This window comes from Engraulis encrasicolus, chromosome 20 (assembly GCF_034702125.1).
Source record: "Engraulis encrasicolus isolate BLACKSEA-1 chromosome 20, IST_EnEncr_1.0, whole genome shotgun sequence".
Lineage (NCBI taxonomy): Eukaryota > Metazoa > Chordata > Actinopteri > Clupeiformes > Engraulidae > Engraulis > Engraulis encrasicolus.
In genome coordinates, this window is record NC_085876.1 from 6,737,148 (window position 1) to 6,764,363 (window position 27,216).

The 27,216-nt window shown below is 45.6% G+C and overlaps 3 protein-coding genes across 4 annotated transcripts in view; 1 reads left to right on the forward strand and 2 right to left on the reverse strand.

Moving 5' to 3' along the window:
* Window positions 1–482: 482 nt before the first annotated feature.
* polr1h (RNA polymerase I subunit H) lies at window positions 483–2,638 on the reverse strand. Its single transcript, XM_063185255.1, has 5 exons — window positions 2,542–2,638; window positions 2,253–2,372; window positions 1,973–2,076; window positions 1,315–1,424; window positions 483–671 (listed from the first exon to the last, which is right to left on the reverse strand). Exons 2-5 carry the CDS (start codon window positions 2,368–2,370, stop codon window positions 647–649), a joined length of 357 nt encoding a protein of 118 aa, XP_063041325.1. The 5' UTR covers window positions 2,371–2,372; window positions 2,542–2,638; the 3' UTR covers window positions 483–646.
* ddx39b (DEAD (Asp-Glu-Ala-Asp) box polypeptide 39B) lies at window positions 2,632–13,621 on the forward strand. The gene is made up of 11 exons (XM_063185256.1): window positions 2,632–2,731; window positions 3,188–3,454; window positions 3,675–3,802; window positions 4,056–4,148; window positions 4,536–4,719; window positions 5,052–5,170; window positions 9,286–9,417; window positions 10,349–10,458; window positions 11,509–11,653; window positions 12,049–12,196; window positions 12,918–13,621. Exons 2-11 carry the CDS (start codon window positions 3,217–3,219, stop codon window positions 12,932–12,934), a joined length of 1,314 nt encoding a protein of 437 aa, XP_063041326.1. The 5' UTR covers window positions 2,632–2,731; window positions 3,188–3,216; the 3' UTR covers window positions 12,935–13,621.
* A 3,638-nt stretch (window positions 13,622–17,259) lies between these two features.
* mgat1b (alpha-1,3-mannosyl-glycoprotein 2-beta-N-acetylglucosaminyltransferase b) overlaps window positions 17,260–27,216 on the reverse strand; it is an 18,191-nt gene continuing 8,234 nt past the window's right edge. For both annotated transcript variants that reach the window (XM_063185258.1, XM_063185257.1), the window contains 2 exons: window positions 25,481–26,394; window positions 17,260–19,168 (listed from right to left, as the gene is read on the reverse strand). In XM_063185258.1, the coding sequence (XP_063041328.1) occupies window positions 18,470–19,168; window positions 25,481–26,394 (1,613 nt within the window). In that variant the 3' untranslated portion in view covers window positions 17,260–18,469. The remainder of the gene's footprint in view (window positions 19,169–25,480; window positions 26,395–27,216) is intronic.

Here is a 27,216-nt window from a genome sequence, read left to right on the forward strand (position 1 = left end):
ATGGCTGCGCCCAGTCAATCCGAAAAGCTGCCACTGGCTAGAACCGCCCATTGCCAGTCTAGGTTAATACAGGTCTGTGCTCCCGTCTTGCTGACGCTGTTCTTCATTCACCATCCCGATAGTAAATGAGAAAATCACATTACAAATGTGCCTTTGAAAGATATCGAACTAATTTTCTGTCATCATGAGGTCACAAGTAGGCAGTAAGGGAGGACGGAAGTCCCCATATTGGAATCTACCCCATGTGTGTGGTATAACCATTTATAAACAATAGAATTTAATAATGTATAGGCGTAAAATATACAATCAATATGACAGAGAACTTACTCCAAGTCTGTTGTTGAGTTCACCAATTGTGTCAACGACCCCTTCGTTAGAAAAACATTTTGAGGACTTTGCAAAAGTTAGCTTGAATCCATTAAAAAAAAATCTTGGCTGTGAAGTTAAGGTAGGCCAGAATAACAACAACGCCTGTAAACAAATTGTGACAATATTGTAGTTTATTCTTGGATAATATACATCAGTAAAGACTCATTTTCTCTTACAAATAAAAAGCAAACATCTTTTTCCATTAATCTAAGCAGCCAGTACAAAAAATATCTGGATCAAAATATGGGAACATTCCATGCCAAATATTGTGCATCCTTCACGAGTCTTCTTTCTCCTGGTATCTGTGATCAAAGTAACAGCATTTGGTTAATGCCTATGCAGCAATGCTTGTAATAAAATAGCAGTAATGATAAAGATAATTGAATGATAAAAAAATATATATATCTTCCAAAATCTACAGGAAAGACCATGAAGAGGGAACTGCGGGGACCAAAGAAGTGCAGATGCCAATTGGCCTTAAGCTATAATCTGCCTGTGAGAAGTATTCTGCAATGTTTAAGTTTTTGAACATGGCCCTGCATACAAATAGACTGAAGAAGTGAAATGTCCCAATACGTGCCGAATACACAGAAAACATCACATGCATCTAGCTTTGAATGCTAGATGCATGTAATGTTTTCTGTGTGCATAACGGCAGGGCTTTTTCTAGGATTTTTTGACATGAGGGAGCATCATAGCAGGTTACGGGGGGTGTTCCCCCCCCGTGAAGGAGAAATTTACTATGGGGCGCTCAAATATATATATATATAAAAATAAAAGTATGAGGGTGCACCCACGGAGGTATGAGGGTGGAGCGCCCCTATTTCCCCATTCAGAAAAAGCCCTGCACGGGATGTGTATGTATATCACAACATTAATGGTTTTTGTACATGGTACCATGGGCATAAAGAACTGGGAAGAAAGATACACGAGATCTTGGCATACCTGCAGTGTATACATGTGAAGAAGACGGTCTGGCCTTCGTCAGCAGACCTCATCTGTCGCGTGTGGTAAACCATCCCCTCTTTATTACACCTGGAGCACCGCCTGTCGATCTGGAAATCACAAACAGAATGATAAGCACCTTTGTAGCACATGGATTTCCTTTTGCAATTGGTTTGTGCGTGTGTGTGTTTACATCGGTTGCCAATCTAGAAGTGACAACAACCAAACGTGTAAAGTTGAGGGTAAAATTACTGTAACTTAGTCAATCTCATAAGATGTGCAAACACAAATCCTACACTGGGACAATTTGCAACAATATGGATGTCTTACTGATAGTGTGTGTGTGTGTGTGTGTGTGTGTGTGTGTGTGTGTGTGTGTGTGTGTGTGCGTGCGTGCGTGCATGCGTGTGTGTTCCATTTCATATTTTAGTGTTTCATATTAAGACACTGTGGTGTCCCCTGGGGGCACTAATACCAAAGAATGGTCTACTTACTAATAAGATAAATCAAAGTTTTGACAAGTTTGATCTCCTAAGGGAGCACTGTCCCCTCCGTCTTCCCTTTCTGTGGTGTTTGGTGACAGCTTGATGTGCGCTACTACCATCTACAGCCGTGGGTCTCAACCTTTTTTTGACCAAACGCCACTTATTTTACTCACCACTGGGCCTTTGAGTTCAGCATCTTCCTCCGTGTCCCCTGTGCTGACCATAACTTCTAATGGGTTGAACACTACTGATGAAGTGATTACTTGGTTGGCTAATTCTGAAAAAGAGAAACACAAAATAGATGGCTTTTAGGACAGGAATGCACAACTAGTTTCATTCATCACCATAGACAAGTTATTAAGGTTTGCCTGTCAAGTTCCAAAAAGAAGCACACTGAGAGAACAACCAGAGACGGTTTAGGTAGGAGCCTAAACCGGCGCTGGTACAACTTACCTTTCACTGGAATGATAAATTCACATCGAGGGCATTTGATGGTGTCTGGTGCCCCAGGTAAAGGAAGCACGTTCCCGCACTCTGGGCAGAAGTTAGGGTCTCCACTAAAACAAGACATTTCTGTAACGAGAGGGAATTATTATTTGACATGTCATGTCAAAAACGTCTAAGTATCTGATTCTTTAGCAGTCCGTCTTTAACAGCCTTCTTCGTAGGTGTAGGTATACTAGTGAAAACAGACCACTTGGTAACCCATATAAATATTAGAACTATACATTTCAATACTCACCACAATTGTTACCAAAGTTTGTTGTGGACAGATTCCCCTATTCCTCCGCTTTCACGTGGACGACACAATCAGGCAACTGATGTGGGGTCCAAAACGCACGGGTCCTCTTCGTGTGTTTGGCGCAATTGAATGACGTTGCTAGTGCATCAGATGAAAAGTAACCTGATACGAATTGCTGCGTAAATTTAAGGTAATATTCCCCGTTGTGGAATACAATTCCATAAAGAATAGATAAATGTACATATATGTTTGCTTGATTAACCGAGTTGTTGTCATGAATAGCTTCTAAACTTCGTTAATTGATTATTTATTTTATTTTCTGGCGTTTAGAAGACGCTCGATGTGGGTTAGCCAGTACTGTATCATTGGGGTTAGCTAATAAGCTAGCTAATTGCAGGAGTACTTTTCAGTTATTTGCAATCCGGTTGCTTGTAACATGATGTTGCACTGAACTATTTGCAAATTGAGAATGGAGAATTGTCGACCTTGGTGAGGTATTGGATTATGACAAGTGGCCATGACAAGCCACACAAGTCACCAAGCTAACAGGTTGAAATGAGCAAGCCATTGGTCTGTTAGCTAAGGAAATGGGCAAATGACCGTAACAGGTGGCATTGTTTGCCTTCTTTATTTTCCAACAAAACAGAGGTATCACTCTCCGTGTGCACTGTCACTATGACCGAGAATGATGTGGAGAACGAGTTGTTGGACTACGAGGAGGATGAGGTTGACACCGCGGGGAGTGTCGGTGACGGAGCCCTGGTCGGGGTAGGGGGCGACCCGTTATCCATACGGAAAGAGGCGGTAAAGGGCTCCTACGTGTCCATCCACTCGTCCGGCTTCCGAGACTTTCTGCTGAAGCCCGAGTTGCTGAGAGCCATCGTGGACTGCGGCTTCGAGCATCCTTCCGAAGGTTAGCCTTGCCGCCTACTGCACTCAGTGGGGAAACGGCTAAATCCTACAGTACTACTGTAATATTTCTGCAGCGAGTGAATGCAATGTTTCAGACAAGAAATGTTATGAATTTCTGAATTATTATAATAATCTTCAATATGTAATATAATAACATTTCTTACTGCTGTGTCATTTTTTTATATCTGGACCTTCTTCTCTTTTCCCCTGTGTGTGTTCAGTTCAACATGAGTGCATTCCCCAGGCCATCTTGGGGATGGATGTGTTGTGTCAGGCCAAGTCTGGAATGGGCAAGACAGCTGTCTTCGTCCTGGCCACCCTGCAACAGCTCGAGCCTGTCACTGGGCAGGTGGGTGTCTGTCCCGCAGCCTCATACACCCTCGTACCTTCTCCCTGGTTTAATGGTGTATTCTGTGTTGAAAATTCAAAGAAAACGCATTTAAAAAAATGTTTTCAAGGTGCTGCTGGTGCAAAGACTAAATAATGCCATATAGCCTACATTTTACTCACTCTATTATAGGATAACTATAGATCAGAGTGTGCAGCTGTTTTTTAATCAACAATTGGTATTTTCCTTCCCCCACCCCCCTCCACTTTTACAGGTGTCGGTCCTGGTGATGTGCCACACGAGAGAACTGGCCTTCCAGATCAGCAAGGAGTACGAGCGCTTCTCCAAGTATATGCCCACTGTTAAGGTATGCCCAGCAGGGGGCACCACCACTCAGTCTGTTTACATAACAAAAGGAGAGAGGAGTGGGATGGAGATAGTAGATGTATTCGATTTGCTGCATGCGCATGCAGACAGCAATGCATACTAAATGGAAATGTTAGATGATGGTTAGACATCTTGTCGACTTACCAAATTTCAGTTATGTTGCGACGAAGATGTGACCGGTCACATGGTGTCGAATTATCACGGGATCATTTACCTGTACCACAAGGTTAATCTGACCTGGTTTACCACTGAAACAGCCTCTTAGTGCATGAAGACCATTTCCCAAATAAACCATGGGGGAAAACAGAGGTCCTACAATATTTCATTGGTTGATGATGAATTCAATGTTTTCTTCTTGTGCGAACAGGTGGCCGTGTTCTTTGGGGGTCTGTCCATCAAGAAGGACGAGGAGGTTTTGAAGCGAGAGAGTCCCCACGTGGTGGTGGGCACGCCGGGACGCATCCTGGCCCTCTCCCGCAACAAGAGCCTCAACCTGCGCCACATCAAACATTTCATCTTGGATGAATGTGACAAGATGCTCGAACAGCTTGGTGAGTCAAAGGAATTTGTTCTTCTCATACAGAATTGATCGATCACATCTACATATAATTAATCACATAATTGAATAACGTTTACATACTAGAAGGGATTGTAACCATTTGTTTTGCCTAAAATACCTAAATCACCCTGTTAGCAGTTGTGTTGATTCTTAGTGCAGATAGGATTTCCAGTGATCCAACTCATAGCTTGCTGAAAAATCTCTATCATAAAAACATTGCTGTGACATTACAGATCAACCAATGTAATAGAGGCTGTGCATAAATAGGAAGTTATCCATTGGAATGAAGTCATCCAGAAGTTGTCCTTTCTTTTCTGTCCTCAGACATGCGTCGAGATGTGCAGGAGATTTTTCGCATGACCCCCCATGAGAAGCAAGTGATGATGTTCAGCGCCACACTCAGCAAAGAGATCCGCCCCGTCTGCCGGAAGTTCATGCAAGATGTAATTAGGCCCCTCCTCCTCTTCCTCCACTTCCTCTCTGAGCACCAACCACACGCCTGCTCTGTGTTGGTCAGGCCCACCGCTGACCAGCTCCACCCTCAATACGAGACGGGGCGGGGTCATCCTCTCACCTGTATGATCAAAACAAGCTGAAGGGGATGCACCATCTCCACCTCCTCCTCACTGAAAGATCGCCATAGAAACAAAGGCATAGGCCCCTACTCGGGCGAATGAAGCCACATCACTAGGCGACGTTTGAGTTAATCACCAACGCTTGGTGTAGAGTACCGAAGTCGCCACTTCGCCTCGTGTGCGTTCTGAAGGCCACAATGAAAGCGTCGTAATGTTCAATATCGTCTTGATCCACAGAAATGATTGAGGCAACACGGCCAAATAACCACCAACATGCTCAAAATCACCGTTGGGTTGTCGTTCTGATGCTGAGATTCTAGGATAGTTGTAGCCGTACTCACAATGTCAAGAGTGGAGAGTTGCTGCGTACAGAGCAAGTTTACACAAAATCTTTGCCTCTGAAAACAAAAGCCGCAATGACAGCACGTCGCTGCTAATAATCGCTCAACTGATGAATCGCAGTCCCAGACCACTAGAGTGCCAGTCCACTTCAGAAACAGGAGGGCTGCAGGGCTTGCACATGCCTACACCAAGCCGTGTTGACATAAAAACACCTCGCTGGCCAATGTACCTCTTTAGAAAGTCATGGAGGAGAGATTACCCAACCTTAAAGTGGCTCGCAGCGGTCACGAGTCTCACCGTCGCAACACCCACTTAGGACCGACTGGCACAGGCCTCCGTCATTTTAGTCTACGGATTTTAATCTGACAAAGAAAAACGTCCGACATCGTCGTTCATCATTACAAAGAGCTTTGCTAAAAACAAACAACAAAACTAGTGTATCCTCAGCTACACTGGCAAGAAGGAGTTCGTAGAAAAGAGAGAGCGCAACTATCTGAGTGTGTCGATTAGGAGTCCTTTACGCTGCCTACCAATTCCTCTTATTGTAGAAATGAAGCCATGAAAGCAAGACGGCCGACTGTCAACTGAGCTGACGCGGGTCGGAGGGAGAGAAAGAGAATAGGGGGAGGAGAGCTGCGGAAGACCGTTTCGGGAGGGATGACAGGAATAAGGAAGAGAGGGAGAGATCCGCGGTCCACAGTCAACGACAACAAACATGCAACAAGAAAGCCACGGATAAATAGCACAGATGACGAATAGCTAAACAGAAATGTTAACGCAGGAGCGCAAGTTAACAGGTGATGAATATATTACCACAATATCCAAAGCTATCCGTCTATCCGTTTTTTCTAATTGGAATCAAATTATAGCAAAATGATCCAATTTAGCAAAATGTGGTCATGAAAGGAAAGCACATCCAATTTCTCAAGCCCAGTCGTAAACATCCCCACCACTCATCCACCCCCCCATCACACAACACGCGTTTCCCAGAAGTCAACTGAAGTGCCCTGCCCACAAAGTGGCCATCCGAAGGCGAACGTTAGCCTGTGATGAGGGGGGTCAGTGAGGAAGGTGAGTAACGACAGCAGAGGTAGAGGTAGCGGACAGCAGAGGTAGCGCTTCTAGACCACAAGGGGGTGATGTTCTCTCCAGATATAACTAGGAGATGGCAGCCATCAGATCAGCTGTAGCAGAAATGTAGCCAGGTGCTTTCGCTCTTGCTAGAGACACCTATTGCAGTGTAGGCCCTCAATTTCATTTCCACGTATGCAACTGCCACAAAGTGAGAGCAACTGATACGTCAGGCATCCAGACAAACCCCCAACCCCCAAAAGAATACAGATGCAAAAAGGCAGACCATCACGTATCAGTCAGCAGCTGTTGAAAACAAGGCTCAGTAAGACCAGATCACTAGAAATATGAAGCCGGAAAATTCTAAATGAACAGGGGATGTAGAGGTGGAGGATCAGTGACCTATAGGGTTTCAGATCAGGCTACATACAGGCATGTTACTGGAAGATCAGCGACCTATGAGCTGAACAGATCAGGCATACAGGCACGCTATTGGAAGATCAGCGACCTATGAGCTTTGAGGTCAGGCTACATACAGACATGCTATTGGGTGGTTGACTATGAGGTAAGTGCCACCAACCTCATTCAGCAGTGTCATGGACAGAGCATCTATCCTATCCTCCAGGGGCAGACAAACTGGATTGAGAAAGTAAAAGTCCTGCCAGATATTCCTTCTGCCTCTGCTCCTAATAGAGGTGATTTCACTATTAACTCATCAACCTGGATAAATGGGTTGTGGTCTTTTAGGATCAGCTGGTTCATTGAATTGGCTGGAGAAAATGTGTCAGGGCTTTTACTTTCTGATCTCTGGGTGTCCGCACTTGCTAACCTCCCAGCTACTTAAAGTCAGTGCTGGGCTTCTTTGGCTGTGACTGTTTCAAAGCTGGCTGATGTAACCAAACATCACAAGATTGCTTGGAAGACGGCTGTCAAATCGAATTAAAAAAAAAGCTGTTGTACATCACCACACAATGTGTTTTGATGTTACAATATTCACACAAACAGTTAAATGAGCTTTTTTCCGCAATTTGGCACCTGCCCACCAGCCATATCTTCATAAATAAAGCCACATCAAACAGTCAAGGCGACTGAACACAACACAACAATTTCTCATCTGGCTCTATTTCAATTAACATCCCACACTAAACAACGATTTGTTATCATTTTCCTTCTACATATTTCTTAGATTCACTTACTTAAACATTATTGCAAATGCCTGTCCATACATTGCTGAATTGGGTGCTTTGAAGAGTAGATAAGAGGGAGAGAGAGTGTGTGTAGAGTGCATTTAAGTGTGTGTGTGTGTGTGCGCGCGTGTGCGTGTGTGTGTGTGTGTGTGTGTGCGCGCGTGTGCGTGTGTGTGTGCGCACGCATCAGTTTGTGGTTTCAGTGGGGAGTCAGATCAGCAGAGGTTGTGTGCGTGTGAATGTGCGAGCGTGCGTGCCGCTATATTCAAATAGACCTGTGTGTCGTCACTGACCCAGTAAAGTCACGATGAGTGGGAGACTAGATGCATCATTGCGAGGGTGAGAAGCTGTGTGTGTGTCTGCATGTATAGATGCAGCGTGCGTGTGCGTGTCCGTGCGTCCGTGTGTGCTGTATGATTGTGTGTGTCTGTGTGTGCTGTATGATTGTGTGTGTGTTTGCGTTGGGATGGGGTGGGGAGGGTGTGTCTAACTCCCGTCCCCTCTCTCTCTCTTTCCATCTCCTCCTGCCTTTTCTTGTCTTCTTCCCTCCTTCTCCTCTGCTGAACACTGATTCTCTCCGAACACTCTACAACACATTTATCTCTTCTCTCACTCTGTTCATTCATAAACACACACATTGCCACTGTTCCACACACTTGTGTCAACACACTTGTCAATCCTCACACCCTTTGGCCAACATGGCCGTCAACTACAACCACCACCCCTCTCTCTTTCTTCGCTGTCCTCTCCTCCCTCTCTTCCTTCCTTTCTTCTTCCTCCTTCTCTTCCTCTCCTCTGTCCTGTACTCATCTTGTTCTTTTCCTGTGTCCTCCTTTTGTCAACCCCACAATCTCTTTATTTACTCTCCTACCCTCACCCCCTCTCCACCCCCACCTGTTATAACCTCCATCCACTAACGTACAAACCATCACTCTCCTACCACCCCCCACCCTCTTACTGCCCTGTTCCCTGTCAACACCTACCCATCCCCAACCTACACGCTCTCATTCTCCAACCCCCACCACCCCCGCCTACCTTCCTACCCCTACCCCTGCCGTTATCCATGCACCTCACCCTCCCCACCCTTGTTTGTCCTGTGCCCGGCTACTCCTGACCTACCTTTCTCCAACCCCACGCATCCTCCCTCTCCTCTCCACCCCACTCCCCTGACGCTCCGCTTCTGACCCTGGCTACCCTCCCACCACTCCACCTCCCCTCTCCCAAACCCCATCCCCCCTCTCCCAAACCCCACCCCCAAACCCCACCTTGCCTCTACCCTCTACCTTGCCAACCCACACCTCTCTCCAACCCACACACCCTCACTCTCCGACCCCTCACCGCTGCTGCCGCTGCTGTCCTGTCCTGTGCGCGGCCGGCCCCCAGCCGATGGAGGTGTTTGTGGACGACGAGACCAAGCTGACGCTGCACGGCCTGCAGCAGTACTACGTCAAGCTCAAGGACAACGAGAAGAACCGCAAGCTCTTCGACCTGCTTGACGTGCTCGAGTTCAACCAGGTAGTGGGGCCATTGGCAATGTCCGTCCTCCAGTCTTGTCCTCTGGCCTAGTGTCTTGGGTCTCTCCTCCTCCTCCTCCTCCTCCTCCTCCACCAGGGGCTGGAATGAAGCAGGAATTAATAGCGGGAGGATGGAGACGTCGAGCACCGTGTGCAGACCTGCTTCCACTGGATCTCACCTCCCTCCCATTCCGGTTCTCGTCCTATTACCTTTCTGTGGTTTGAGACCTGAGGCTGGAGGAAGCGTCTGGAGGAGGGATATTGATCCGTACTCTGTGCGTCAGTGCCCAACGTGGTCTGCCAACTCGATTGCTGTACAGCCGTATGACTGCTAGTTGAAATGAAGGGAAGAGAAAGCTTATGATCAGCGGATTTTCTGTCCGTACAGACTATCTGAATGGTCCGTACAGACTATCTGACATTAACTACATTGTTAAATAAATCTGATATTGTGCATTGCCGTCAAGCATTTTAGTGTTGTGTGTCTGGCACACTTCAGGTAGGCAATTTGTGATGTTTTTTTGCACATCTCAGTTGGCAGGTGTATTGTAGATGCTGACCCATAGGTCGGTAATCAGAAGAAGAAGAAAAACTCCAACACACCCCTGAGGGCAGACCATATTGGACTCTGATATAACAGTAGTATGGTGGGAGAACAGAACAGAAGGGAAGGAACCAAATGGGCAACGTGGGTGAGAAGGACTGCTGGAACACTTCCTTGAAGTAGCCTGGGTGGCCTGAGATGGAGCAATGCCCTCATGGTCCTTGTGCTCGGATGTTAACTTATGATACATTTCATGGTTACATACAGACAACTGTTGTTATGGCTTTGATTGTGTGTATGTGTGTGTCTGTGTGTCTGTGTGTCTGTGTCTGTGTGTTTAATGTAATAGTGGTGCATACTCCAACACGTCTGGTGTGTTTGTGGGCAGGTGGTGATCTTTGTGAAGTCTGTGCAGCGCTGCATTGCTCTCGCTCAGCTGCTGGTGGAGCAGAACTTTCCAGCCATCGCCATCCACCGAGGCATGCCACAGGAGGAGAGGTAAACTAACTCTAGTCATCAGTAGAGACATGTAGAGTAGTTCAGGTAATAGAGCAGTAGTACAGCACTAGACACTTATTGTATAGAAGTCAAACCTTCACCATCTAGGAAAGATAAACTAAGGCTGCGTCCCATTTCCATCAATTCCACTCGTGTTTACCCCTAACACTCGCTTTTGAAGTTGCAGCCCTAACGCTTATGTAGATCTATATTCATCTCCTCTGGTGCTTGATTCTCTGTAATGGTTATGGTACAGATGTAGAGTAGCAGAGTTAAAGTATAGTAGTAACACAGATGCAGATACTTCCCAGCCATTGTCATCCACTAAGGGAGGCAGCATGAAGGGAGGTCCATCACCTCTGGTCATTGAGGTGCATGACAGGGCGTAGTGAACTAGCCTGGGCTCACCCATAGTACCTGTGATGCTGCACAAAGCCTCCTTTCTCTCAAGAGTAGCCTGGCCAGTGGCCAGGCAGACAATCTAGAACATTTCAAATTCAGTCCAGCTTCAATGAGTAGGATACGGAAGAGTTTAATGAATATGAGCAGAAATGGGTTGATGTCGCACTAAGCCCCCCACATTTGGGCTTGCATGCCCATGGGGACCCATGTTCGAGTCTGGTCGGGGTCATTTCCCAACCCCTATCTCATATCCCTCTCCTGCTCATTACCTGTCTCCTCTCATACTGTCCTGTCATAATAAAGACCCAAAAAGCCCCCAAACATACTTAAACAAACAAAAAAGAAATGGGTTGATGTGACATGAGTTAGCCACACCAAATACTCAAATAGGGCCTGCAGTCATGATAGCGAGGGTAGTAGTTACTGGGCTGTGGGTGTATTGAAATTATAAGGAGAGTTTTGCTCTAAACACATGGTAATTTATAGGCTTTTATGTGGTGAGAGCATGCCTGCCTACACACAGACACACACAGACACACACAGACACACACAGACACACACAGACACACACACACACACACACACACACACACACACACACACACACAAGCATTTATTAACTTAATTTATTAACCCCTCTTATCACAGGCTGTCCCGTTACCAGCAGTTTAAGGATTTCCAGCGTCGTATCCTGGTGGCTACCAACCTGTTTGGCCGTGGCATGGACATAGAGAGAGTCAACATCGCCTTTAACTACGACATGCCCGAGGACTCGGACACATACCTGCACAGGGTAACACACACACACACACACACACACACACACACACACACACACACACACACACACACACACACACACGCGCGCACACACACACACACACACACACACACACACACACACACACACAGAAACACTTAAGTCAATGTGAAAGCCTGTAGCTTTCTCCAGCCACTTGTCAAATGTCATATCTCCTGAAATAATTTTGTTATGATTAGTTTTGGTTAAATTTTATTTTTTTTAAGTAGTAAATGATGGATACGTCATCACCTTCATGTCCGACGAGACCATTATTTTGAACAGCAGTATTTGTCAAAGGCATTGAATAGGAAGGAAACGCATGTGAACCCATAGCCTGCCTTGATATGTCCCCCTCGATTGTGTCTAACTTCTTTCTTGGACCACAGGTGGCACGTGCGGGCCGCTTCGGGACAAAGGGTCTGGCCATCACCTTTGTGTCAGACGAGACTGACGCCCGCATCCTGAACGACGTGCAGGACCGCTTCGAAGTCAACATCAGCGAGCTGCCTGAAGAAATCGACATCTCCACTTACAGTGAGTACGGTAGTAGAGCACAGTGCAGCACAGTACAGTCATCTCCAAACACAGCCAGTTTGACCTGTCAGCTCTGGTTAAAGGAGAATTCGTCCTGATATGCCAAAAATTTGTGCTGTGTTCTAAGGTGATGTTGCATAACTTCAGGAGGATATTTGGAGCATCTTCAAACACTTCAAAGATGTAAACAAACCATGACCCCATTTAGAATGGCCAGAATCATGGACAGGGCTGAACAAAAATGCTGCATCGTCGGATACTGTCAAGTCAAGGCTTCAGCCATATTTGTGTTAATATAAATTGTTTAGTTATAGTAAGCTGAGAAGTCAGCTGTTTCACCAAGAAGTCGGCCCTCGCACACTTTCCCTTTTATTCCCCTTGCACTTATCCTTTATTTATCTGTTTACACTTGTGTTTATCTTTTCTACTTTTACATAATCCTTACTTTCATTTTCCCCCAAGTACACCGACCTACCTCTGTGTATAAAATGCCTGAAATACTGTATAAATAAACTCAACATGAGTAGGCTTCTTGGATTTGTTTACTTTTGAGAGAATGCAAGTGTTACGGGCCAAAGAGGGTTTTTTTTACAAGTCATTTCCAGATGCTATCTGTGGAGAATAAACGACGGAAATGTCAAACACATTAACTAAACCATAGATGTTAAATCTATGTGAAATGTAAAAAATGTATTGTTGTCTCTTGTGTTTGCCCCTGCAGTTGAACAGACCCGATGAAGCGACGTCGAAGGCTGACGGGAGATGTGGACATGCAGAGTCGTAGGCATGGGCAGCTAGCTGTGATATCCAGCTGCAGAGGTGTATATTTTACAAGTGGAAGTACTCTTACCGGTGTAATTACTACAGCAGTATATGACCTTGCATAGCTCACCATACTTACCAGTTATTCCACTGTAACTAAAGAGGAAGATGCACCGTAAGGGTACTTCTACTTTTACCTTCTACAACTCTGTCTAGTTGTAACTAACTCTGTTCAGGGGGAGTAGACTTCCGTGTGTTGACCTGGGCTCTGGCCTTAGGGTCTCTAGTCATGATGTTAGTAGGCTTTAGGTTCCCCCACCCCACATCCCTCTACTGAACACCAAAAACCCTGACGTTCTCTCCGAGTGATAATAATGCGCTTCTGCCCGTGACACAATGTTCCTTGTGTGTTTGTTTACCGTTGTGGGAGTGAAATTGTTAAGAGCAATGTGGTGTTTTGGGTTGTTTTTCTTTGTTTTTTTGGGGTTTTTTTTACATCACATTAAGATGTTTCCAAATGTTATGGTAGTGATGTACCTGTGGCAGACTGTGATGATGGCCGTGGCCGGTGATTTAAAACCTGTCATTTGTAGCAGTTTGTAGCTTGTGGTATTTATGCATCACTTGCTTGACACAAATAAATAACAACAGTGTTTTTGTCTACATGTGTGACTGGGTTATTGTGCATCGCAGCAGCGACAGATTAGATTGTCTATGTAGCATAAACCCTAATTTCACCATAATCTCTGACTAAATGATGTTGGAGTCTAAGAGTTGCTATATCAAGTTAATGTTTTGACCTGGACTCCCTGGCACAGGGGAAGCTTAGTGTCTGGGACCTTCATAGCTAAATTTAAAGTTTTGCAGTGAGCGGTCTGCGCACGTGAAAGTATTTTCTTTGTTTATTTTATTGGCAGAATACAAACAGGCAAAGAAAAGGATTTCAAGTGTGTGGACCTCTTGCTGAAAAAAAGCTAAATTAAGACTTTGTCCTGACCTTTTTCCAGGGATATGGACACCAGCAAACTTCAGAAAATACAGTAAATTGGTATTTCATGTTAACACCGCTATATATATGCATGAAATAACTTGGGTGACATCCTGAGCAATGAGACATGCATTACATCCTAATGTATTCCTAATGTAAAAGTCAAGGCAAAGTGGCTCATTGAATAACTTGAGCACATTTTGTTCATGTGTGCAGTACAGTTAAAAACTGTGTGAGCTGGGAAACGGGGTGCAGGCCAAGGGGTCAGCTGTCCCGATTCCAGGGAGAGAGGGAAGGGGGGCAGAATTGGACCTCCATTACCCTGTATGTATTCAGTGGTGGATGATTTTGTTCAGGGCCTGGGCAAAGCTGTCAGCAGCCCTGTGTGTAAGCAACATCACAATGACTTCTTCTCAGCTCAATGTTGCCCCACCTCTTAAGTGCATGCATGAGTTACCCAGTTAGGGCATTTAGTGTACTGGCTGAATTTGTACTCCCTGCATAATTTAACAGCAGGTTCATATTCTAGAATAAATATTTATGTCCGCTAAGAAAGCACCATCTTACTATAAACCTCTCCAGCTTCCAGCATTGCAAGTGGAAGTTTCAAGTGGAATAATCCTTTATCATTTTGGGAAAGTATTATAGGGGGGAGGGGGTTGCTTTGGTGTGAGCATGTAAAACGCGTAGGTTGTTTTCCTTGAAACTTACTCAATTTGCATAGCCAAAAAAGTGTGTCAATGGCCTGTCACAAGCACCTGTTAGGCCATGGGGAAACCATGAGGAGTGGGACTAAAAGGATTGTGGTGACTTTTTGAGCAATGATTGCTTCCAAATTTTCAAACGGAATAGATAGAAAAATTGACATTGCTCATAAAGCTGCCCTGTGTATGATCAAAGTCATGGGGGTGGGGGTGTTGAAGGCAATTAATATACTATATGTCATCAGTATTGTCTGACTTACAGTACTTCATAATATTTCATAGGGCCCCAGATTTCTAGTGTTGGTTGGTAGGTAGTGGGTATGTAAATGTTCCCCTAGTGAGCATTAAAAAAGATGGTGTATACTGATTATTATTAAAAAAAAATACAAACAGCCCTACTGACCCAAGTTCAAGTTTCATAGGAGTCATTTCCCAAACATGAGATTCTAATTAGTACAATTTTCCAGCCATGTTTATTAGTGAATGTACATGTTCTCTTTTTTTGTTTAATTAACTAATGTAGGATGGTGCCGGTGTTATCCAGGGCCCAGAATTCAGTTCTTATTACATTGTTGTATGCACTGGATGGTGGGACCCTTTCAAATGACTTTGTCCCGGGGCTGGCCCAAGCTGTCAGCGCATGTACTGTATGTGTGTTGCACATGTACAGTATAACAAAAACGAGATTGAACCACATTCCCCTGTCATGTCACACCTCATCATCCAGATATATAGTCCGTGAGACCACGATCATTAGACAAATATCAAAATAGTGGATTTTATTCTCAATGTATTAAAGATATAAACATGTCAGGCAGTGGTTTTACATGTAATCAGAGCAACTGATCTGATCCAATCACACGTCAACAGAGCAACTTCTGACCCAATCACGTCCTCAGAGCAATCACACTCTGACCCAATCACACAACTCTCTCTCTCTCACCAAATCTCAATACAGTACATGTAATTATATTACCATTAATCTCTCGTCTCCGACAACATAGATAATCATCATCCTATGACTTGAAAAAATAACAGAGTAACAATAAATGATTGGTTTTGCAACAAACCAACATTAATGAGCTTTATTTTTCTTCTTTCTGTACGCAATGGGAATTTACCAAGTGCCAGCGTTCGCATGAAGCTAGGGGCCTATTCCAGGTGGCAGGTTTAGTTCCTTACCTGGTTGTTGTATTAACTTAAGAGTTACTTTTAAAGCTATACTGCACCATTTCTGGAAATAAGGTAATTTTACACTTCTCCATAAGTTAAAAGGTTGAGTTTTACCTTTCTCCTGCTCTTCCAGCCGTTCTGAATATTGTGACAACTTGCACCTCCATGTAAGCATTTATCATTGAACCCTGTGGGAACAACTGGCTCCATATGATTCAATAATGCATGCCAACTTGGAAATAGTAGTAACATCACCAGACTCGTAAAGAACAGCTGGGAGAATACACAAAAGGTAATACTCCATCATTTAACTCAAGGGGAGGTGTTTCCAGAAATAGTGGAATGACGCTTTAAATCAACTAATTGAAGAACCCTGTGACTGCATCTCAATATTCCTCCTTCAGTTGCTTCCTTCAGCCTCATGACAGTTCATAAGGAATTTGCTCCAGAATTAATATGACGTAAGGTTCTAAGTTGCCATCCTATGGCAGCCATGTCCCTTAAGGAGACTAGAAAAAGTACTCTGGGAGAATAAATGAGTTCAATGGGAAAGTCACACCGATTTAGGAGGCCGGACTTGATCCCACTTAGTTGCATTGGTGAAACATGCCAGGCTTCATCTTGGTTTCCCACATTGAAAATCCTCAATGATGTCGAGCCAATAGGAACAAGGCCGGAAAGAACAACTGGAGGTGCGAGTGAAATGCAGCCGGAAGATACTTCTATTAAGCGATTTACCACTCTGACCTCTGAGCTATCTTACCTAAGCCAGGTCAGTAAACCATTGGAAGTGTGTTGGCCGACGGAGAACCGTGCCAGTGCCCATTCCCACACCTGATCTTGAACCGGCCGGCGTGTTCACGCCTCAAGTCTGAGCGTTCGGGCACTGAAAGTTGGATTGTGATGTGAACTGAAAAAATACTCATTCTTTTTCTCTGCGAACCGGGACGACAAGGTCATGGTCACATACGGAAATGTTCAGAGCCTGACATGACCACGGGTGGTTTGCAGGTAAGTATGAACTAAACTGCTGCAGGCACAGGCACCGGCATCATTCTAGTTGGCCTGAAAACAGTATCACAGGAAATTCCAAGAACATGTTCAGCCATAAACCTGGCAAAGGTAAGCTACAGGACATGGTAAACGTAATAATAGACAGCCTGCAGGCATCATTTAGTAATGAAAATGAAGACTCAAAGCTCTTCTATTAGATGTTATACTATATCTTAACTCAATGGATGCCAGCAATTATCGAATCATATAACCCAGCAGTGCCAGAGCATTTTCAGCATTTTGGGTGTTTTGTCAAGACCGTCAGAATAAATTTCTATATAATTACATGCCTATGTCAACGCCACACCATAAATTCAAAAAAGGGAAAAATCCAGGCAACTCCAGGTGAAAAAGAGGAAGTCCATTAAAAATTTATTGTCGTAGGGCTAAAACATGATTAAAAAAGCCAACATGTTTTGACCGCACTGGTCTTCATCAGGGCTTTGTCATCAGGACAAGGAGCTTAATCATGTTTTAGCCCTACAACTATAAAGGCTTTTTAATGGACTTCCTCTTTTTCACCTGGAGTTGCCTGGATTTTTCCCTTTTTTGAATTGAACTGATCCCCTTCATCCAAGAGCACCCAACAAATATACTTTAAGAAGATACTGCGACTTGTTTGAGCTACCAGCCATTTTGTGTTTTGCCACACCATAAATAACTGAATTGACGCGCTTAAGCATCATTGGCACGGAATGTTAGGATCTGAAATTACGCGTTAATGCGTCACTGGCATCAGGTAAGATAAGGTCAACTTAACCAGGTTTACAACTGAACAAGTTGCATGGAATACCCCCTGGTCTGGAATACACCCCACATGTTCTAAGACTGGCGTGATGTCATGTCACACATGAAGCGTAAAAGGTAATGAGCCTGCTGCCTCTTTGCATCACAGCAGCTACTTATCGAAAAGGGCTTGGGTGATAAAATGTATTATTATTCTTTTTTTTCATTAAATAAAAAAAACCTTTTTTATTCTATTTTTTGTTTTTATCCCCAATACATTGATCAAAATAAACAGTAATCATTTACTTCATAGTCATATGTTGTTGTTTTTTTAATTTATTTATAATAATAGAGTTTGATCTGAATCTGTCTGAATCCAGCTGGGTGTTTATCCCAGTGTGTGTGTGTCTCTGTGTGTGTGTGGGTGCATGTGTATTTTGGTGGACCTCTTCTCTTCAGAGAATATAAGGGACCCCACCTTTTTAAGAGTAGCTTCATTAGAAACAGCGCTGTTCAACAGAACAGATTTAGGCGAATGAAGACAAGTCAGGTCTTCAATGAGGAGTTCATAGACTTGCCCCTTGGACAAGGCGAGAGGCAATTCTCCTTGCAGTTGTTTGTTCCTCCTCAAACATTATCTCTCCCAACAGGCTTTTTATTATACTCTCACGGTGTCTGCTGCCACTAAGAGTCTCTGACTGCTTTTGTTTCTCTTTGGTTTTGAGAGGCGATAACTCCACTCTGAGGTCCATTTGTCACGCCTGTTGCCATGCCAACAAGCCAAACAAAAAACAAAAACAAATAAACAACAAAAATAACCCAATCCCAGTCTTTTGTCCACCGCTACCCCTCCCCCCCAATCCTCTCTCAGCTCCAGCTGGTGTCATATTTAGTCCAGCCATCAGGAGGCGCTAAGAAGATCCTGCGACCGCGAGACATGAAGCTGACCACGCCCCTGTAGCCCGCCCGCGGGACCCCCGACTTGAGGTCGTCCATGACGCCCAGACTCCGCGCCAGCGCCTTGAAGCTGTCCCGACTGGAGTACTGCACGCGGAAGGGGCCCGCGCCCTTCAAGCTGCCGCTGTGCAGTTCCTCCACCTTGACCAAGGGGGCGCTGTACACCTCCTTGACGAAGTTCTCGTCGTAGCGCTTCCTCTCCAGGTAGGAGAGGTCGCGCTTGGTGAAAGGCACGAATTCAGTGTTGAGCTTGATGTAGCGCAGGTACTGGTCGAAGAACTGGCCCAGGCTCACGCCCTTGCGGCCGAACGTGATTGTACGTGAGATTTCGGGCCGCACGCATGAGCGGTCGCGCCGCTGCTCCGGCTGCCGCATCCAGTCGTCCCAGAAGGCTTTGGGCCACTTGGGCTCCAGTTCATTCCACATCTCCTTCATCAGCATCCAGCCCAGGCCTGGGAAGAAGTCGGTGCGGTACAGGAGGTCCGCCCGGCCCGGGTCCACCAGGCCGTCGCGCCCGTTGTCGTTCCAGGCGGAGACGCACCACAGGGTCGGGTCCGTGCGCAGGAACGGGTGGAGGGCGCGGAAGTACTCAAAGAAGTCAGACGCCACCTGCAGGAAAGGAAAAGGCAAAGGGAGTCAGGGGAGACAGAAGTCAGGGGAGACAGAAGAAGACCAAGAGGAGGGGGACACAACTTGGGGTATCACCTAAAATGCACATCAATGACTGCCTTCAAAAACACATCTAAAAACAAAACTGCTACACGGCTCACCCAGATTAGATTCTGGTTAGATTAGATTAGATTAGATTAGATTAGATTAGATTGGATTAGAACCAGATTAGATTAGATTCTGGCCAGGGTCCTTTGCCAACCCTTCCACCCCCCACACCCCTCACCTCACCCCAATGTTACCATCCCATTTGGTAAACACCATGATACCTGAGGTATTCCAAAAATCAACACAAGATTCTATTTGGGAAGTTACTTATTGGTTATAGATCAGGCACAAAATGAAAAGGCATGCTAGGAGTAGCAAGAACCAGCAAAAAAAAAAACCCAGCAAAAAAACAGATTTTTGGCAACTTTGGAAGTGATGGTCTGCCAAACACCAAGGACTGCTGCTTTATCAATGCAGAACAGCCAAACGGTACAAACGGTTCAAATGATGCTGGCTCTGGACCAATGCCTCCCTTGAGAATGATGGCACCCAAGTCTTCCAAGTTGTTGCTTTATCTAAGGCAGAGCAAGCTGGGTGGAGAAGAGGGGTGGGGAAGGGTGTGTGTGTGTGTGTGTGTGTGTGGGGGGGGTGTTGCTCTGGTTCGCATACATACAGGATGGGCTGGGGGATTGTAGGGAGGGCTGACCTAAACTACATAATGTGTCTTTGGGCAATTTCACATTGTACTGAGCAGCACAGCATCTCTTTGCCAAACATCATTGGACAAATGACTGTTGTTCAAGATAATAGTCTTTTAGTGCAGTGCACAAACATTGACAGAAATGTCACCGACTTCATGTCTAGGTTCCCTCATCGGTATAATTCGGTTCATTTACTTTTCGTTTTCAGAGACTCTCGGAGCAAGTTAACAGGGTCAACCACATATGCCACTTTCACAATAAGCATTAAGCTGTGAGCTGGAATGAAACTGACCATCTTTCACATGCAAGGCTTTCTGGGGCATTTCAAAAGGACAAAAGGGCAGCCGTGGTCTAATGGTTGGGAAGTAGGTTTAGGGACCCTAACCAGTAGCTAATGGTTTAAGTGATTTGGGGCCGCCATGGCTATGTAATAGATGAGACTGTGGATGTCATCAGGGTAACATTATGTTGCCCTTCATTAGCCACTATTCTACATCGTTTTCATCACGCAACATTCTACTCAGTACTGAACCGTATGGAAATGCGTGTTGGTGCCGGTGTCGGACCGAAACCAGTTCGGCACTGGCACAGCCCTGGTCAGAAAGAGGTATAATTGGGGTCAGAGGGGTTACATCCAATACCCCCCCCCCACCTTCTGTGGCCGTGGAGCTAATCTGATTGGATAAATGTGCTAATCTGTGTAACATGCTGAGATTACAGCTGTCAGTCAGGAGGAAAACCCCCCACAAACCTCATCTGCTAACCACCACCACAACCACTTATTAGGCAACACACACAGGCACGCACGGACACACAGGCATGCACGGACACACCAGCACACGGACACATTTGCTAACCATTTAGAGCTCATTATAACCTTCACTCACAGACAGACACACAGACACAGACACAGACACAGACACAGACACAGACACACACACACACACACACACAGGTCTCAACTATGCTTTCACACAAAAGCATTGATTTTTTTTTGCATTCAACTGTTTATAGTTGTACATTCACTAGCACACACAGACTTGCAGAATTGTTTTGTGTCTGTCACACACACACACACACACACACACACACACACACACACACACACACACACACACACACACACACACACACACACACAGAGTTCAAAGCAGACAGAAGTCAGGCAGGGGACTGTGGGCCTAGGGGGGCGCGATATACAACGTTAGCGGTTAGCCGCCACTTGCTAGGCTACCCCCTGTGGGACGTTCCCTCTGTTAGCTTGTTGTTGCCAAACAGGCCAGGCCTGCTGGGGCTACGGAGACCACTACGACACTAGAGCTCTCCCAGACACAGATCTGACAAGCCAGTCTGCACCACAAACACACACACTGTGCAGGGACTACTGACACCACTACTACACAAATGACAAGAGCTGTTCCATATAGTTTTCTGACAAGATAGTGTGCACCACAAAGACACAAAAAAATCATAAAATGCTTATCATATACAGTATGAAGAACCAGGGTGTGAGTTGCAGGGAGGGGGTGTCGTTCCCCCGTCTAGTTTTCTCTTGGGTTTATGTGACATTCGCACATTTATGCTGTAACTTAATTGTAATAATGCAACTACTGTGTACATTAATGTAAAATACCTCCACAACTGTTTTTGGACAAATCTCACCCTGTATACAAGGATTGTATGTGTAATGGGAAGCATGCTGCGTATGTGCAGTGTCTGGCCAAGAGCCTTCCAACAACACTCATCGATGGGGAAACTTGGGGCAGCCTGACATATCTCAAGAGAACATTCTGGACTACCATAAAAGATGCCAAACCATCTGGATTAACAACAAGCTATCATTACAGTCACACCTCTGATATCTAACCGACAACTTCTCACGCCTACTGTCACACACCCTTGGCAAGGCAGACATTGAATATGGCAGACAATCCTAAGACATTATGTTAAGTCAAGTTGCGTCAAATTACACTGAAAAGAATGGGCTATTTTTTGTGAATGTTTGTCATGCTGCTGTGTCTGTTGTAGCCAGTTCCACTGATCATAATATAAGCTTATTATTGCGTAACACAAGTCTTTGACCCAACGCATCCGGTGTAGCCTCAGCATTGTGGAGTAAACAGTTTCTCATTTTCAGTATTACTCATCGCTATAAATATTTATAGGAATACTTGAGAATACAAAATGTTTTTGAGCAAATTCACGTCGCTGCAAGATTGCTTCATGAACACAGATTACAACCTTAAAAATAATCACAGGTCCTCCTTTTTATTTGCAGAACGGGGTTCTTCTCTGCCGTTTGGTTTGCCCATTTCTCGAACTTTGATTCTCAAAGTACACAGGCAGCATTCTGACGCCATGGTTACTCATGCCTGCTGCTGCTACTCCAGAAGTGCTTACATCACAAAGCTAATATGGCAACAGTCGTGAATCATCAGACCCCATACTAGTCACGTCACAAGGTTACGTAGAATGCTACTCCTACTTCAACTCAAGAGTGGGGGCGGGATGGTGATTGAATAACTAGATGAGCGGAGTTGAGTACCGGTAGTTGATATTGATGTGGCTTTGCATAATATTGACGACACTACACTACTGGGCATGTACAAGGTCCAGTGCTGGGCCTTTCCTGACTGTTTCTTTATGTCTTTTTTTTCTTCATATAAATGTCTGCGTTGTATGAATGCAAGGTGTGTGTGTGTGTGTGTGTGTGTGTGCGTGTGCGCGTGTGTGTGTGTGTGTGTGTAAAAGAGAGTGAGGGGGTGGGAGAGTGAGTCAATGAGTGAGCAGAGTGACAAAGTGTGCATGTCCAACTGTGTAAGTAAGTGCCTTTTGTGGAGAGTTCCCCTGTACTGAACCACTATTCTAACCCACTTCCCACTTGGCAGGTGGCTTGCTCCCGGCACAAGTCAGTGAGTGCAATGTCGGGTATGACATTTGGATTTAGAAAGAAAAAAGCGCTCAAGACATGAGTAATATAGTTGTCACATCATTCAATTTCACCTGATCTACCGCGCCGTTTGACAGGTGGCTTACGGCCATGGTCTCAGGTGAGAGAGCACACCAGCGAGTTGCCAGTTGACTAGACTGAGGAGAATGAAAAGATACAGTGAGGGGAAGTCCGGCAGCTTTTTATCGGCTCTTACCGCTTGAGGCTCAGTGGAGCACAGTAGCACCAGAGTGACAAATGTGTCATGGAGAAGCTGCGACATTTCACTCTGTCATGCGAGTAAAAGCAGAGAGTGCAAGGCCTGGCCACAGAACGATGAAGTCACTTGAGGTACATTCTTGCTTACTAAAGACACATTAATACAAGATAGTTATAACATGGTTATAATGCTAAACTTGCCGAAAGTGTGAAAACTTCACTCAGCCCCTATAAATCAGTGATAAATTGAGTGCAATGTCTTAAGTGTTACTGATGTCATTAGACATTAGAACAGCCACTATTAAATACCCAGAACTTTTGGGCGATGTCTGTCAGCTATATACGGTTAAGGCCTCTTTTGCATAACAAGAGTCTGGACTGCCTGGCTGACAGGTCTCAGGAGCTCAGCCTGCAACTACTGAACTCTTTGGACCAGGATGAATAAAAACTTTACAAAACACTTAATTTTCTTTGTTACTTAAAATACACATTAATAATGTGACATAGTTACAATGTTTAACTTGCTTATGGTGCGAAAAGTTCACTTCCCCCAATGGTGCTAAATTCAGTGCAGTGTCTGGCTAGCGTCTAAGTCTATCTTACCATTTCTATAACGTTTCCCTAAATCTCTGTAATTTCCCGACATCAGAACGGACACTATTTACATGCTGGAAATAACCAGACTTCTGGGTCTTGTCTGTCAGTGATATAAGGCTACAGACCTTCTTTTGCATAATAAATGTCTTGCCTGCCTGGGTGACAGGTCTCAGCAGCCCAGCTGACATGAGCCCCTCACTTCACTGCAGCTTAAAACACTTCCTTATCAACCTGCACTTGAAAGCCTCCTCTCCTTCTCTGACACAGACATACAGGCACACAAACACAAACAAGCATGCACAGGCAGGCAAATGTGTATGCACACGCACACACACACACACACACAGCCATCATCACCCACATCACGATTCTCACATGCAGTACACAGTGCACCGACGAAGGAAATTGCAGGCTGTATAACCTCCCACCTCATTTCCAAGGCAATCATGGTATGTTAACTCAGTTCAAGTTTCATGCTGGTGTTGATGAGAGTTTTCTATTGTAATGTTTCTTCAAATTGTCTTTCCATCTCACTGGGATGTTTAAAACGACAACAATTATCTCAGAAATTACGTTGATCCCCATTATCTCACTAGGACCAAATTTAACACAATAAAATGACTTAACCAGTCTATGCAACATGCTGTCCGCGTCATAATCACCATGCTGTTTTGTATTCACATTGGAGAAAATGTAAGTGGTGGACTATCCTTCTCTGATATGAGCTTAATTGCCCTGGCGTAAACACAGCCTAGCATTCCTGCTTGCATTAAACCCGGCGTTATGTCAAAATGATTTTCTCGTTTGCCTTTTCCACCATTAGTTGCTTCTCCACTGTGTAATAGCCCAGTGACTGGCTACAACAGGCTAAGAACTGAAGTTGAAACATGGAATTTGTTTTAAGAGCAGAAGATTGGTCAATTTTTTCCCCAAACGTGTGCAGCACTATTGCCACAACAAGCGAAGCCATTTCCAGTTGATGACAGCGCAATCTACAGTTACAGGCCATACTGTGAAACTGCTTTGGTGACCGGTTTGGGTTTGGCTTTGGAAAGTGGTGGGGACATTTCAATGGCAAATTGTCTTGGTGTGTTGTTTTTGCATTATATTTCTGGAAAAAGTGATGGGGACAAGCTCAAAAGTGGTATGGACATGTCCTTTCCATCCACAGCTAAATTTACTCCCATGACAAGGTCTACAAGTATTGCGATAAAGGGTGATAGGAATGGCCCTTGGCCCACATGATCATCACTGTGCGGAGAGGCTGAGCATGCTGAAGAGCTGGCTTAAGGCCAGAGGTCAAAATCTTTTTTGTTTGTTTGTTTTTTATTTCTTTCTGGAGAAGCAGAACTTCAAGAGACTTGGAACAAAAGTCGAGTCAACTGGAGAGACCAAACCGGGTCACGGAATGCAGGAACTAAAAGTGAACTCCTGACCTTACTTTGATTTTCAGTTTCATTTTGTAAGCATATGGTAACACTTCTAGTTGACTCACACAAGAGTCTTTTTCCAAACAGCTATAGTTTCAGTGCAACAACCTACATATAGTTTGGAGAATATTTTGGATGGCTGTTCAATCAAATCAAACTCGGTAGGAATAACAAACTTTGCAGCATCACTGTTACTACTGCGGCTCAGTGGGCTAGCGCGCCATACCGTTACACTGGGGATATGGTTCGATTCCAGCCCAGGTCATTTCCCGATCCTTCCCCATCTCTCTCTCTCCCACTCATTTCCTATCACAATCTCCGACTGTCCTATCTCAATAGATATATATTTTTATATCACTGTTACCATGACAATACAATGCGATCTCACCTCCAAGTCGTCCTCCACAATGACCACCGTGTCGTAGCCGAGGGTGTTGAAGACCTGGTTGAGGGCCCAGTGGTAGTGGCGGGCGATCTTGTAGTAGCCCTGGAACTTCCTGTGCTCCGGCCGCACGGCTATGTCGGCCAGATCCGGTTGGCTGATGTGCTTCACCTGGCTGCCGTAGGAGCCAATGACGCGCGCCGTCTCGACGTGGCCGCAGTCCTGGCTGACGATGATCGGGTGCAGCTCGGCGGAGGGCCGGTACTGGATGAGCTTGTCCAGGCTCCTGCGGACGGTGACCCGGTCGCAGGCGATGACGAGGATCGGGATGACCGGCTGCGGCTCTGACTTGGGGCCGGCCAAGTCCCCATCGCCCTTCTCCTTCAGGACCTCGTTGTTCTCGATGGCCTCAGGTTTGTGTTCGTCGGGCGGGTCTGGGTAAAGCGGCTTGTGCGGGTCTTCTTGTTTCTGCTGTTGCTGCTGCTCGGCTGCGCTGTTGGGCTTCTGAGGACGTGGAGCAGGGGGTTTGTTCTGCTCCTCGTTCCTCAGCTCCTTCTCCAGCTGTTCCGAGCCCCTCTTCTCAGACTCCTTCTGCTGTTCCCATAGCGACCGGTGAGTTTGGATTTGTTTTAGAAGCTTCTTCTGGGTCTCCAGCTCGGACTCGACCTCCTCAGCCAATCGGATCACCTCCCCGGCCAGGTTAGACCCGCCCTTCCCCTTCCCCATCCCCCACTCCTCCCCTCCCCCCGGCTCTGCCCCGCCACCTCCCCCCAGTCGACCAATGGGAGGCCGGCCCCAGAGGAAGAGGAGGAGCAAGGCGTTCCAGGCGACGAATAGGAAGGCTCCACACAGGATGAGTGAGCCTCTCTTGCGCAGCATGGCCCAGTGGCACCACATCAGGGAGAGCAGGGAGGAACAAACTGCAGGAGGGAGAGAGAGAGAGAGACAGAGAGAGAGAGAGAGAGAGAGAGAGAGAGAGAGAGAGAGAGAGAGAGAGAGAGAGAGAGAGAGAGAAAGAGAGACGGAGAGACAGAGAGAGGGGAAGAGAGAAAAAGACACATGCATTAGAATGGCTCGTAAGAACCGTGCCAGTGTCCTGTCGATATGCCCTACGCTTCCAGCTGAGCTTTAAAGCCAGTACAAAACACTACAGTGGTGCCCAGAGTGATTAGGGTTTGGGCTACAGCTATATTAGGGTTTGGGCTGCAGCCATGTTAACAGTCTATTTGGAGCTCATCTCGACAGAACACTGGCTTAACAAGAGAAATACTGTCGAAACTCCTTCCGCTCTTCAGTCCTACGGATCAAGGGGAACTCAAAACAAAGGGAGGAGAAAAAAAGACCACAAATTGGAACATGTTGGACATGAGGAACCACTCAGGAATCCTGATTGAGAACAAATGCACAAAACACGGAGGATAAACAGCACAAAATCAGGCTAACACAGAGCACAAGGGTGGGTGTGTCTGGGTGGAGTGTGTGGGAAGGCAGTGGAGGAAAGGTGGAGGAGTTACCAAACATAAGCACCTGGACCCACAGACACAGAGTCAGGCGTTCAACTCAGACTGACTAAACAGATGAGAGGCATCATCTGGTTCAGCTGGTAGCCCATGACGGTCACATGATTACAGTGGCAGTGGAGCATGAAAACCAAAAGCATGTCCTCCTCCCGAACCCCACTGCTCACGCTCCACTACAGATCTCAAACACTACATGTACTGACTTAGACTTAGACTTATGTT

Bases quoted from the DNA above. Each gene is read 5' to 3' on its own strand.
- ddx39b (XM_063185256.1), top strand. From the start codon at position 3,217: ATGACCGAGAATGATGTGGAGAACGAGTTGTTGGACTACGAGGAGGAT. The intron at 3,803-4,055 runs GTGGGTGTCTGT...CCACTTTTACAG, and splicing joins TCGAGCCTGTCACTGGGCAG to GTGTCGGTCCTGGTGATGTG. The intron at 11,654-12,048 runs GTAACACACACA...CTTGGACCACAG, and splicing joins CGGACACATACCTGCACAGG to GTGGCACGTGCGGGCCGCTT.
- polr1h (XM_063185255.1), bottom strand. From the start codon at position 2,370: ATGTCTTGTTTTAGTGGAGACCCTAACTTCTGCCCAGAGTGCGGGAAC. The intron at 1,425-1,972 runs GTGAGTAAAATA...TGTGATTTCCAG, and splicing joins CTGAACTCAAAGGCCCAGTG to ATCGACAGGCGGTGCTCCAG. The intron at 672-1,314 runs GTATGCCAAGAT...CTTTGATCACAG, and splicing joins TTCACATGTATACACTGCAG to ATACCAGGAGAAAGAAGACT.